Source organism: Alosa pseudoharengus, unplaced genomic scaffold (genome assembly GCF_046254945.1).
Source record: "Alosa pseudoharengus isolate Yale_2024_CS ecotype anadromous, Long Island Sound unplaced genomic scaffold, YU_APseudo_1.1 YU_APseudo_1.1_scf_14, whole genome shotgun sequence".
In the NCBI taxonomy this organism is placed as follows: Eukaryota; Metazoa; Chordata; class Actinopteri; order Clupeiformes; family Clupeidae; genus Alosa; species Alosa pseudoharengus.
The window spans coordinates 21591773-21606881 of record NW_027468609.1 but is presented as its reverse complement, the minus strand read 5'-3'; the positions used below and the strand labels follow the sequence as shown (position 1 = coordinate 21606881).

The following is a 15109-nucleotide window of genomic DNA, read 5'->3' as shown; positions in this document are numbered from 1 at the left end:
CAATCCTCCATCCTGGGAAGAGGAAAAGAGTCAGGTTTAGTTATACTGTTAAGTTTCCGGTAGTCAGTGCAACATCTGTACGTACCATCAGGCTTATTGACCAACAAACACGGAGAAGCCCAACATGAACTTGAAGGCTCCGCCAACCCATGATCCAACAGATACCTTACCTCTGACTCTAGACACTTTCCCTTCTCAGGAGAGACGCGGTAGAAACGTTGGCGTATTGGTGCTGCATCCCCCACATCAATGTCGTGCTCAATCAAATGTGTACGTGATGGAGTATCACCAAACAATGCAGGAAACTCAGAAATCAACTGTTTCAACTGCTCACATTTCTTTTCAGACAAATGGCCAAGAAGAGAAGTCAAATCTGCCAACACCTCGGAGTTCTTAAGACGAGGCTGAAAAACAGAGTCATCAGGAGCACACACATCCTCCTCATGGCACGCTGCCACCATGCCTAGAGAAACAGACTGGAATGGCTCACTGACTGACAACACTCCCACTGGTTTCACTCCAGCCTCGACTCCACCACCTGTCAAAGACGACCGACAAAAATATGGCTTTAACAAGTTGATATGGCAGAGTTGAGTAGACCGTCTTCGATCTGGAGTTGAGACCAAGTAGTCACGCTCAGACACCTGCTTCAACACAGCATAAGGACCAGAGAACTTTGCAAGAAAAGGTGAACCTGAAACCGGCAGCAAAGCAAGCACTCTATCCCCAGGACTAAACTGTCTCAACACCGCCTTTTGGTCAAACCAGGTTTTCATCTTCTTCTGAGCCTTAGCCAGATTCTCTAAAGCCATTCTGCCAGCCAAGAACAACTTACGGCGAAACCCACTGATATAATCAATGAGATTAGACGGTGCCTCAGAATTCCCCAAATTACCCTGAAGTACTGCTAGGGGACCACGCACCTCATGACCAAAAACCAAATCATTGGGGCTAAACCCCATACTCTCCTGTGTGACCTCACGTGCTGCAAGTAAGAGCCAAGGAAGACCTTCCTCCCAATCCCTATTTAACTCGGTACAATAAGCTCGGAGCAATGATTTCAAAGTTTGGTGCCAACGCTCTAAGGCCCCCTGACTTTGAGCGTGATAAGCACTGCTTTGCTGATGAGCAACACCCAATTGACTCAAAACCTCCTTAAACATGCGAGAAGTAAAGTTGGAGCCTCTATCTGACTGAATAGTCTTTGGAATGCCAAAGATGGAAATAAACTGTGTCAATGCCTTAACTACCGACTTGGTGGAAATAGTCCTCAGCGAATAAGCTGCTGGATAGCGGGTGCACTGACACATCACAGTCAATAAATAGACAGAACCAGACTTGGAAGGAGTCAAGGGACCAACACAGTCTACAATTAAATGCTCAAAGGGCTTGCCAATAGATGGAATTGGGTACAAAGGAGCCGGTCTTATTACCTGATTTGGCTTCCCAATCAACTGGCATGTGTGGCAAGTCTTAATAAAACGAGCAACATCCTTCCTTACACACGGCCAATAAAAATGTTGCATGACCCGATCATATGTTTTTCTGACCCCTAGGTGGCCAGACAGTTCACCGTGAGCAGTCTTTAAGACCAGATCCCGGAATTTAGATGGTACCACAACTTGATAAACAGGGCTAGCTAACTCTTCGCCACTAAAAGGTAGCCACTTACGTACCAGCAGGTCGTCCTCCAAAAAGTAACCACTAGGCCCCTGGTCTACCTGCACTTTTGGCTGAACTGCTGCCAACAGGTCAGATAAGCTAACATCCTCTCGCTGCGCTGCAATCAGCTCACTGCGAGACAATGGTGTAGGCAAAGATGGCAGACAAACAGATTTTTCAGACTTACGGCTAACCACACCAGTGTCCTCTGTCTTTAAAGAACGGCTCATAGCGCGCGTCACCGCACATGATGGAAAAGCATCTGGAAAATCAATAGCACATGCATCAGGTTCAGAAATAGATGGCACATTTCTAACAACAGGGGGCGGTGCAACGTCACGCCAAACTCTTCCACCTGCCAGATTATTCCCAAGCAGCACCGCTACTCCCTCCACAGGCAGTGAAGGTCTCACAGCAATCGTTACCTCACCCTGTACCAATTCAGATTGCAGGACAACCCTGTGTAAAGGAGCAGAAAAAGTTTGAAGACCAATACCTTTAATCAAAACATTGCACCCGGTGCTAGACTGTGGAGAAAATGGCAAAATGGACTCTAGTATAAATGATTCAGATGCCCCTGTGTCTCGAAGAATCTTCACAGCCACCTTATCTGAACTGCCAGCTAAATAGACAAATCCCTCGGTGATGAATGGAGCATAATCACGCTCAACATCCATACCTTGACTTTCAGATTTCCCATCCAACACAGCACCCTCTGCTAACTTACCTATTGGAGCTGCACAACCAGTTGGCCTACCCTCATCAGACCTAGATGGAGCAGATGTATCAGTCTGCCCTGACTGAGCAACACTGGCCAATGCAACAGGCCTACCAGAGCCATTACTCTTACCTGATTTAGATTTAGAGTGTAAGACTGGACACTCATTTTTCCAATGTCCCTGCTCAAGGCAATAATGACAGTTTGAATTTGAATCGCTGTTAGACCTGGCGCTCAAATCGAATTTGGATGAAACAGACCTAGTGCCAGCAGAAAACCTGCCCTGATATTCCTTACGCCCATAACCACTAGCAGAAAAATCTCTGTTTTCTGATTTATGAGTCAACACAAACTCATCTGCTAAAACGGCGGCATCAGCTGATGTTTTTACCTTATGCTCACTGATAAACAGCGCTATACGATCTGGAACAATGGTTTTAAACTGCTCCAAAACAATCAATTCGCACACGTCTTCGAAGTCACTCACGCCCTCTGCTGCAAGCCAGCGGCGAAAATGCGTGTTCAGTTCCCTTACAACCTCAACATGAGCCTGCGTATCCCCCTTACGCCAATTCCTGAAGCGCTGACGGTAGGCCTCTGCCACCAACTCGTAAGCCTTCAGAACAGCCTCTTTAACAGATTTATATTTTTTCCTCTCAGACCCAGACAGAGCGATATACGCCATCTGAGCCTTTCCGACGAGAACAGTTTGCAAAAGCAGTGTCTTCTCTGAGTCGTTCCAACCTCTATCGTCGGCTATGCTCTCAAACAAAGAGAAAAAAACATCCAGATCTTTTTCGTTAAAACGGGGTAATAATTTTGTCATTTGAGCGATATTCACTGAACGTACGCCACCACTTCCAGAGTCATCATCAAGCTTACCCTGCGCAATCAAACGCAATCGCTCTGCTTCATGAGCCAATTTTTTTTCTTCCAATTCATGAGCTAAGCGCATTTTTTCAAACTCCATATTACGCGCAGATTCCCTTTCTTTTCGCTCACACTCTAACTCAAATTTCCTCTGTTCATGATGCAGAAGTATTAATTCTCTGCGTTGCTCATAAGTTAACCCTTCGGTGGAAAGTAAATTCTCACTTAAACCCTGACCAGGATCGCGGGCCTTCGGGGTTGACAAGGCTTTCGGATTTTTCGGCTCTACGTCCTCCACAGACAAAACATCCATCTCTACGAGCTTCGGCCTTACAAAATCTCTTAGCTCTTGCAATTTACAGCTCTTTGACAATGTAACCTCGATCTGGTAATGCTCAGCTACCTTGCGAATATTATCCTTTGTGAGGCTCTCAAAGAGTGCATCAGTAGGACCAGCCACAAACTCATCAACGGCATCCATTATAGGCTACACACATACAACACCGGGCGTATCTACCACAAACCTGAACCAACAACCTTCACATATGCTGTGAAATATTAACGTGACCTCAATTGCAAAAATCATACAATTTAATACGAACCATACAGAAATACGCGACTGATTTAAACTACAACCAAACAAATGCCTACCTTGTGCCGAGATGGCATTGAATGCGAGATGAATGATCAGGAGCTCCCTGCATCTAACTCGCAAACACACTAAATAAGCTACAACCTGCGTCTTCTTGCCATCCCCAAGAACTGAGATTTTTATTACACGATACCGATGGAAGAGATCTATCCGGGCGATTGCCCCTCAAGCCTACAACCACGGCTGTGCCCTCAGCCCAGGGCGTAGCACGCCACCCCAAACAATTGAGAAAAATCGCAGAGCGGCCTACAATCTAACGCAGGGATAACTTGGCTCCAAAGAAACAACCAAAACAATTGATCCCGCAATCAATGCCAAAAACGCACTTACCTATTTTGGATGTTCACTAACAGCTCGGTGAAATCCAAGCTGGTTCCCTCTCTCCAGTAATGCGTACGACATAAATCCAAAACCCTGGAACAATATCCAAGTAGATCTCCCAAAATATTTGTTCCTCTGCGTCTAGGGACAGAGACTGTTCTCAAGCACAAACGACAGGGCCAATTAAACATGCAAATTAGCAAAGCAACAGGTCGCGTTCTAAGACCGCCCACCCATTCACAAATCCCAGCGAAATACTCACTTACCCAAACAAGTCTAAGCTAAACCAAACTCCCGACGTTAAGAGTGGAAGAGCCCCCACATGTTACCAAACCAAGGCTCGTAGTTGGCGTGGTAACATAAATGGGAGACCAAACGAGGATAAAGTATTTACAAAAGTAATTTATTAACGTAAATAAGTAAATAATAGAAGTAAGCTAGTCAATATAAATGAAATGGTGAGAAGGATAGAATGTGGTGCGAATCAGTCAAGTGTAATTAATAATCCAACACAACAAAAGCAACGCCTGGAGAGAGGGGGCCTCTGCCCCTGCGAGGTAGCCCTATATAGGTGCAGGTCCATCAAGTTGATTGGGGCACTTGACCGGAACACCTGCACAACTCCCAACCTGCGACACAAACAAGAACAGCCCAGCAGGAGGCAGTAACGGGCGAGCCCGTAACAACTGTGTAATCAGAACGCACCCCTGGCTCACAGCTAGTGAGGAGGTGGGTTAATAACGACGTAAGCGATTAGGATTGGCTAAGGCCTATGGCTAAGGCAGAGTCATGTTTCATGATAGCCAATCAGAGCCAGCTTGCCAGCACACGCGCCACACACACGCAACAGCTAAAGTAGAGATTCGATTAAACAGCAGAGGTCAGGAGCAATCCGATGAAAAGTTGGCATTTTCAAGGTGGAGATATAAGCACTACTTCAAATTCATTGTGGTCAAAGGCAAGAACGTGCATGTAATGTGTACATTATGTCCAGGAGCGAAGACTTTGTCGACATCCGTTGTAAGCAACTCTAATTTAATGAGGCATCTCACACACGCTAGTGGCCAAAAACACCGATAGCCCCCCTCCACCAGAGATGATAGCTCGCCATCCACTAGCAAAGAAGGACTCGGAGCAATGTCCTCCAAGCAGCAAAAGCTAGATCTTTCTGCCTCACAACAAAAACCTATGACACAAGCTGAAGTCAACCGTAGGTCTGTCGATGTACAATTTCCCCTTGGGGATCAATAAAGTATCTATCTATCTATCTATCTATCTATCTATCTAATAAATATCGAAAGTTATGTAGCCTACAAACACCTGTCTGTTCTACTAATTTCAACTGGCTTTTCAAAACTGCTCAAAAAATCCAAATTCTTTGACATATAGCAACTTTTTTTTTTAACAGTAACGCAAATAGTTACTTTCCCTGGTAACGAGTTACTCTTATCATAGAGTAATTCAGTTACTAACTCAGTTACTTTTTGGAACAAGTAGTGAGTAACTATAACTAATTACTTTTTTAAAGTAACGTTCCCAACACTGGTTATGTATTGTTCTTTTATTTTTCTTCTGAGTTGATGTTTATGTTGAGTGAGGCAGGGCTTGATCTGACTTTATCCCGTGCCTCCCTGTTTGTGTGTACATGTTGATTGACGACAGGAGCTGCAAACCCCAAACGCATTGGTATGAGCGTCTATACGTCCTTTGTGGTGGAGCTGGAGAGATCCGCTACATAATGTTAAATCCTTTTGTGAAAATGAACGGGAAGGTGTAGCGCTTGCCTGACTCCACTAGTACATATTAATGTATAAAAGTCAATGACGGGGTAACATGACATTTTGTATAACTTTAGTTTCTCAATTGTCTTCCCAAAACTTCAACTATCGTTGACCAGCAGCTGAGAGAGAGGGGCAGCTCATTGGTTGTGTGCACGTAAATAAAGAGGGTGAATGAGATGAGTGTAGCCTAGCTTAATGTAGAGATTTGGATGTTGTAGTTATATATTGTGGTATGTTATATTACTGTAGCGCTGAGGCTATTTACATCCTGTATGACTGTCCCCAGTGTTTTCCCAATCTGTGAGGGGGTGTGCACGAGTGTCTGCCGCTCCGTCTTGTGTTGTCAGTGTGTGTGTGTGTGTGTCTGTGTCTATCATTGAATGGATTAAAATGAATTCACCATATCAGTGTCTGTGTTTTCAGGCTGCCATGTTTTGTCCTTTCTGTGGCCATGATCTGGGGACTGTTCAAGCCTTCTGTGGCTCATGTGGCAAAAATGTACAATTTTTGACTGAAGCTGAAGATGACAGTAAATAGACTTTATGTATTTGCAGAATAACACACCACACTGTTTGGAATACTAATTAGTAGCTACATACAAGATCTTTTGAAATCCACACCTACTAATCTAAATGTTTGATGTAAAAAAAAGTAAATATGTAAAGGTACTAATTGGATTGTAATATAATGTAGTACATACTTATATAACCTTACATATAAATATTACTTCATGAAATAAAATAATAAATATGTTTTTCCCCTTGATATTTGTCAGGGTCAGCATTGGACAGCCCCACTGAGGAGGACCTGATTCGGAATTACTTTGAGGATGGCTACAGCCATGATGAAATTTTGGATTTCTTGGCAACAGTTCACAATGTTAAAATGAGCCTTCGCTCTTTAAAGAGAAAATTGAAAAGTATGTCATTATCAAGGAAAAGAAATTACTCTTCTCCTGCTACTGTACATGCTGCTATACAAGAGGAGCTGAAAGGACCAGGCCAGCTTCATGGCTACCGTTCGATGTGGCAGACATTGCGCCAGAAGTACTCTCTGACAGTGAGAAGGGATGATGTCATGGCTTTGATGAGACAGGTTGATCCCTCAGGAGTTCAACTTCGTGCAAGTCAAAGATTTGTAAGGAGAGTTTACAGCTCCCTTGGACCAAACTATACCTGGCATGTTGACGGGTATGACAAGTTAAAACCATACGGTTTGGCTATTAGTGGCTGCATAAATGGATACTCCCGCAAAGTACTGTGGTTGGTGTGTGGAGCAAGCAACAATGACCCAGGGGTCATTGCTCAAAACTATATACGTTGCGTCTCAGAAGGTGGAGTCATACCAATGAGGCTTCGAACAGACTGTGGCACTGAAAATGGCATGATGGCAGCAATCCAGTGTACCTTAAGATCACCTTACACTGATGTTTTTGCTGGGGCTGCCAGCCATATGTATGGGACCTCAATGGCAAACCAGAGAATTGAAAGCTGGTGGTAATACTTCCGAAAACAAAGGTGAGGTGTTTTTTTTTTTTTTTAACAGTATATCTTAATGATCAGAGTATTTCAGATGTTCTGACTACTTCTTACTTCGTAAATCATTAACAGTATGTTGTCTTTAGAAAGTTTTTGGGGTAACATAAGTACAACTTCATGTCAAGTGTTTATTTTTGCCATTTGCTCAAGTACAACGTTCGGGCGCATTGGAATGCTTGTGTGGATCACTCAGTCAATAAGAAAAAAACACTCATTAATCATTTCCCTCATTAAACTTGCAGATCTCAATTCTGGATGGACCTCATGAGTGACCTGAGGGAGAGACATCTGTTCAATGGCAGCCATGAGCACACATGCCTAGTGCGGTTTGTGTTCTTGGGTGTGCTACAGGGAGACCTTGATGAATGCAGGAGGAAGTGGAATACCCATACCATCAGACCTGTTCGTCTGTCTCGTTGTCCATCTGGTAAACCAGATGTTATTTACAACCTACCTCACAGGTTTGTTTCTATTCATTTAGATTAGCGGTTACATTTTTCAAATTTACTTCATCAGAAATATCAAGACATTATATTGCTGGTTGAGTAGCGTTAAGTCAAATTATCACCTGGAGAGAAAAAAATACTTTTTCCTGATTGGCTATTAATTCTCATCCCTTACATACAGTTCTCCCTAAAAGGGACATTCCTATCTATTCATTTCATGTGTCATTACAGTGTGCCAGTTGATAAGCTAAACATAGATGTAAACTCTCAGGTTTGGCGGAACCGACTGTGGGTTTCCAGTCTCACAGGAGGAATTGGGCCAGTTTGCGGTTGAGTCAACCTACAGTCTATGTGGAGATGCCCAGCTCCAGGCTTACTTTGAGGACCTACAGAGACAAAGTGGTCTAGTGCAGCCTTTGACCTGGGAGTCCTGTGTGGAGAGCTACATCAGATTGAAGAACATGGCTGAAATGTAATGAAATGTGAGTAAACCTACCACACACTTTTTTTTGTTAATGTTTATATAGATTCCAGTTTGCACTAGGCAAACACACAACAAACCCACACATTTGTGTGAATGGTGCTAGTACAGTACCTGCAAACTCTAAATACTGTTAGGACGGATACAATGCCTTAGAAAACATATAAAATATGATTTAGAAAATGGTGGCTGACAGGTGCAAACAACCTGCAAATTTTGACAACGCAGGCAAATAAGAAAAAAACGTGCAAATACACAAACAACTTAAGAGAACATCTCATTTATAGTTCACATTACTAGGGGAGTGTAAAACCTGGGGAATTTTGGATTCCAAAGTCCATGTTATTTCTAAACTGCTCATACGTCTTTGACATTGGTATCTCAATTGTATTTGAACAGGTTCTACCGACTGGGAAGCGAGATGTCCAGTTAAACACCAGTGTGGGTTGAGGCTGAATTCCTGAGGGAGGCACTGTGTTCAGTCCTGTGGCAAACATGAGGATGTTCTGGAGGGAGAGTGCTGTTTGGTTATCTGAAAGAAGTATAGATTTTGATTGTAAAATATAATTTCAATGCAACTGCAAATGAGCTGTCAAGACAATAATTGTTCTAATTAAAAAAAACCTTCTGTATCAAGAAGATAGTCTCTCCAGAATCCTATTACTCTGGTTTCTTCCAGTCGTCTCGAGCTTCCCTTTTCACTGAGCTGAACCTCAAAGATTGTCTCCAATGTTGCAGATGTCAGCTGTTCTACACTTGAGCACATATAGGCCCTGAATGAAGAAGTATGCAGCTCCAAAGCATAAATGACATCTAGCGTTGAAAGCCCATCCTTGAATCTAGAAAATCATGTAGAGCAATCATCACCTCCAAAATGCTAACAATGGCAGCATCTTAAAGGAGCAGTCCCGCAATCATACATAAAGTTAGCAAACTTAATGCTAAATCAAGATGTAAATACATTTAAAATCCAATACTTTCAATCTTATTTAATAAACTCTTGCATGCACACTCCTTGTACTACTAACAAGATGATAAAATGTTTGACTTGGAAGAACATCTCAAATGTAGGTCTAATTAGACAGACATTACCTTTGTATTGAGAAATGGTTGCGGTAAATTATGTACCACTGCATGAAATCATTTATGATTTTTTTGTCATTCACATCATCAAGGTACTGAAAGCAACCGGCAGTCTGCAACAAGCTAGAATGTCTGTCAATTGACGCATGTAGTTCATCCAATGTAGCTGCACTGGATATCTAGGGTAGACAACATTAACCATAAACAAAACAAACTCCCATATAGAGGCTTGGTGATAACATTTACTATTTAACAAGTTTTGGATTATAGTTCCTTTTCCAGGGCTTTGGATATAAATGAGGGTATACGATAAGGTTGAAAATTGTTTGAAGATGTTGGATCATGGTTGAGTAAATACACGGGTTTTCCGTTTACCAACAAAACTAGATGCGCGCGCAGCCGTGAGGCAGAAGACGCTTGGTGGCCGCACACAACGTTATAAACTTAACCTAAATAGTCGGCTGCTGTAAGCTACAATCGGATTTTTTTGTATACCCCTGTTGTCTCAATGATAATAACATCTCATTTCAGACTATATTTCAAAGTTTGACGTTCATTTGGATTATTAATATAACATCGTATTTTGTCATTTTTGGCGAAGACATGCATTCCGTTTTCCGGATATTGAACATATTTAACATTCTCTAACCATCGTGATTTCGAATTGGTGCAGTTTTCAGCACACAAACTCATTTTATTCTTGTGCTCTTTTGCATTGCTCTATGCTGTTCTATGGTGCTTTCTGCCTCTTGGTTGCGCACGCATGTTTTCGTGACGTTCCATAGAAATCCATGTATAGTCTAAGCTTTTTACTGAAAACAAATTCTTAACAGGTTATAGGGAAGTCATCCAACAAGCTACTGTTAATGGTAGCAAATATCTGGGGTTACAGCAGTGTTTGGTAATAACATCAGTTATAGGCATAGTTAACACAAAACTCTTGCCATGATCCATGTTAGTATGCCAGCCTACCTCAAGCAGGGAAGCTCTCATGGCGTCATCGGTTATGTCTTCGATTGTGGCTTCAATGTCAGAGATTGCTCTTCCTGTGAGGTACTGATAGAGCATCTCTGACAGAAAGCAAGGACCTGGACCACCATGAACCATGGACGTTGCTATCATTCTCCCAGCCAGAAAGTACTCATCATCTCTTGAAGCTGTTGATATTGTATGTTGTTATAGTAACACATTAACCATAGTGTTATATTTATTTATTTAGAAATGTACATACTGTAATTACACTTACGCAATATTATACTGCTCTTCATACTATTCATCCTGCACATACTTATTCTTACTACTGTTATGTTACTGTTTCTGTACTACAATAGTACTGTTACCACAACGCACATATCTACATACCGGTACTGTACATATCATACAAGGTGGATTTAACAAATATTTCAAGTATTACTCTAACATCATTACCTGCACTGTCGAATATGAGAAACTTCCTGTTCTCTGGGCCATCAAAAATTCTTCGCGTTCTCAGGCAGTTCATTAGGAGGGTCAGAAACTGACGCTTGGGTCCACCAGTATCCACTCCATCCTCAGCTCGCCCCTCATCATCAGTGAATTTCACTAATATCTCATGAGAGGGGTCATATGAGGCACGCTTGAATCCGCGGACTGCTCCGTCCCACACATGAGCTCTATTAATATTGAACCTGCTGCAAGATGTTCTAGTTATCTTTGCCGAGAGTTCTGAAATAATATCTGCAGCCATCAACTCTGCTGTGCTGTAAAATATGTGGTGTATTATGATTTCAAATAATAAAACAACAAATCTGATGTAGAATATAAATATTAATTATAAGTAATGCATACCTTTCCTCAGCAGTGTGTTGAATGTGTTCTTTCTGATCAGACTCACTGTCAATTATAACTGGTGCATACAAGTTTGTGTAGTTGCTGCAGTGAGAAGACAACATTGTAAATACTTTAAAACAGATAACATATTGATCAGTCATATTTACAAAGGGATGTCGATCCTCTTTCTGTCCTTCACATGGATAGGTAAGGTTTTTGGGGGGATTCTTTAGTCAACAAATGTCATGTAAAAGCCCATTAATGAATTTTTAAAAAATAATTGTGTTAAATAACCGAAATTAATTGACTATGTACAAAGATGTGTTAAATGTCACCATCCCAATACTTTACTGAAGATATAAGACTGTTATAGTAGAAAGTTATGTATTTTGACTGACTCGTAGGAGTCACTTGAAGTAGGCTGATCTGAGGCGGTTATCTGTTTGGGCCTAGTTGCACTCTCGGCCTGTTGGATTGATAACACAACACACCAAAATAGAAATGACATCACATAAATAAAATGAACAGGGAAAAAGACAACACATTCAAGTTTACTACATTAAAAGATATTACATACTTCTTGATTAGATGAGGGGGATGATGTTGTTGACCTTAAAATACAAATAATTACAAATGATTTAGAATCAATTGTTTTAGTGTCATTGTTTTGGAGAACAGAATGGTTCTAGACATACATGTTGCTGGACACCTAAAACATACAAATAATTTGAATAATTTAATTTCAATCAGAATAAATAATTGTCCATATGCTATACAGAGCACAACATGCTTGATCTATTCCTTATTCCACAGTGTTTCCTCTACATTGATTTTGCCATGGTAGCCCCCCACAGTAAAATTATTGCCCCCACTCTATCAGAATTAGGGCAGACACACAATGTTAGCAGTTGGCTGTTAAATTCACCTGCAGAGGTGCCCTCCCCCATGGCTAGCGTTCACATTGCATATTAACAATAAGTAGAACTAGTCAGAGGTTACTCAACTAGTCAGAGGATATTCAAAAATATCTAGTACAGTTCTCGAAATGGCGGGTGAAACTTACATTTCCACTGGAAGACTATCAAATGTTTCAGAATCTTCAGATTCTGAAAATGAGTCATCTCCATGACCTTGGAAAAAGAGACAATGATTATTAGGCTAGATATATCCAAAGTATTTGGCAATTTTACAACCAGCTTGAATCCCATTGAGGACTCAGTCAATTACCACCAATTAGCAATTGTTATTATTACTAGGGCTGTCAATCGATAAAAACAATGTCATTAATTATATACTCTGTGATTAATTAATGTAAATTAATCACATGCATCAGGCTACCCAACCCATAGACAGTAAAAAGGGTGGCTAGTCCTTTTTTGGCCATTCAAACATGTAGATTTTTATTCACACAATTACTAAGTTTTTGCCTTTTCTATCCAGTAGGTGGCAGTCCAGGATAAGAAATAGAGCAATTCACGTAGACAAAAAGATTTCTAAACAGTAGGAAAAAACGACACAGAAAAGCAGCATAGCCTACAAGTGAAAACGGAAATGTAATGTGTGAAGTTACTGCAGAAATAGTACATTGATGCTCCTGTAAACAGGAGGGGTCTGGACGTTTTTAAAAAAAATGTTTTATTAAATATAGGCTAAATGTTTCATTGAAAGCAGTGCTTTCTCATCTGCCTCTTTCAGCCACTGTAGCCAGACTGCACTGGGTCAAATGCATTTTAATGTGTTATTCTTTCTGTAATTAATTAATCGAAATTAACACGTTATTTCATCAGCCCTAATTATTATCGTTATTATTTTACATATATGTACTACAGTAGTATCTAAGCTGTACCTTATGTCAAAAAAATGATTAATGACCCACCTGTCAAAATTTGATTGATTGATGACACCTGCCATAATTTGATTGATGACCGATGTGTCAAAATTGGATTGATGACCGATGTGTCAAAATTGGATTGATGACCGATGTGTCAAAATTGGATTGATGATCCATATGTCAAACCCTGGACGTAGTGTTGCTGATTTATGGTGTGCATGTCAAAGTTGATTAATCGTCCGACCATGTTGCAACTAAGTGTCATTCGTATATCAAATGGTTTTGGTTTTGGTTACCTTTCTCTCACCAGTCAGTGACACCTGGATGTGTCAAACCCTGGACGTTGTCCCCCTTCTTATCATTATGCATTCCACAAACCTGAGGGGGTGTGTGTTTCTGTGTCTTGTCAGGGATAGAGTAGAGCTATGAAAGGGTCAAATGAGGGTATATTTTATTCATTCAAACCATTTTTTAAATTAACTCTCTTTAAAGAAATCACAGAACAGAAGAAATGTGTACAAAAAGCACAGCACAAACTGAGTGGAAGGAACTAGTCTAAATCTTAGGGGGCCCCCACTGTGTTTTTTATTTTGGGAGTTGTGTCATGGTGGGGGGGGTTGTCATGGGAATGTCATGCTTGAGCAATTATGAGCGGTGTTGTTAGGGAGTATAAAAGCGGTGTAAAAGTATGGGTAAAGATAGCAAAGTAAGCATGGCTAGTCTGACAACTCCTGAAAATGCTGGGTCTAGTAGCGAGCGGCTAAGTGGGGGCCCCCTAAGAGAAAAAGCTCTGAAAGCTATAGGCTTTCTCGCATACAGGAACCAGACCCTGTACAACTATGCCTATGCCTATCTGTTGTTGAACTTGCTATCAATTGAGTGTGTCTGTTTTTGGAATTGGTCTGAGGGGGGTTTTGTATTATTCATGTGCTCAACACAGGTGTGTGACTCCTGTGTGTCGGCGTGAGGGTCTGTGTCATGGGTGGGTGTTGTCATGGGATTGTCATGCCTAGACAATTATCAAAGTTTGGGTTTTACTTTATTGGGTTTTTCTTTGAATCGAAGCGGATCAAAAATGTTTGGATTAAAAAAAAAAAAAAGATTGTTTGCTGCAACCAGAGAATTTGTTACAACATGAGTTTAAAAAAAAAGAAAAGACACAGAAACAAGACAGTGATAAGAATAAAAATGTATCAGACAGCAGTGGAGGGAGAGAGGGTAGGAGCAGGATCAAAGGCCAGAGTGTGTGTGTGTGTGGGTGGGTGTGTGTCTGTGTGGATACACTGAATTTGACAGATTTGTAGGTTTCAGTGTAATTTTTTGTAAGTTTTATGATAATTTTGAATGATCTTTTACCGTTTTATCATTAATAAATGAAGAGAGGGAGGGGTATACCAAATGAGAAAGTCAATTATATCAACAAAAGAGGCACCAAAGGCAAGTAAATTGAGGGTATGCCTGTACTGGGTCAGATTATATAATTATATGCAGATTTTTTCATAGTCAGATTGTGTCTCTGATAGGATATCATGAGATAAACTAATAGTAACATTTTATAATAACCAGTCTCTTGCTATTTGGCTGAAAAGTATTGAAAAGCCTTGAAAAGTATTTACTACGGCAAGGTAAAATATACGTTTTTTCGAGACAAAATAGACAAAGACAAAATTGTTTTAGCCTTGACAAACCACATGAATAGGTCAGGCCTCCTCATTCACTTAGTCACTTCCATTATATTGTATGTCACAGAACAAAACAGGGTTCTTCTCAAAGCATAACATAAGACACAATATTGCATCAAATTCTACTGACAGCATAACTGTCTTTATAAAAACCCATGTATTCTGGCAAAAGACTCATGGGAACACCATGAAACGGTGACACCAAAACTTGCCATAAGATCATTTGCATGCCTGG

At 41.0% G+C, this 15109-nt stretch overlaps 1 protein-coding gene across 1 annotated transcript; it reads right to left on the bottom strand.

Moving 5' to 3' along the window:
• Window positions 1-9082: 9082 nt before the first annotated feature.
• Window positions 9083-11278, bottom strand: LOC143123545 (G2/M phase-specific E3 ubiquitin-protein ligase-like). Its single transcript, XM_076285000.1, has 4 exons — window positions 10981-11278; window positions 10525-10709; window positions 9562-9731; window positions 9083-9308 (listed from the first exon to the last, which is right to left on the bottom strand). The coding sequence occupies exons 1-4, from the start codon at window positions 11276-11278 to the stop codon at window positions 9083-9085; spliced, it is 879 nt and encodes a 292-aa protein (XP_076141115.1).
• Between the last annotated feature and the right edge of the window lie 3831 nt (window positions 11279-15109).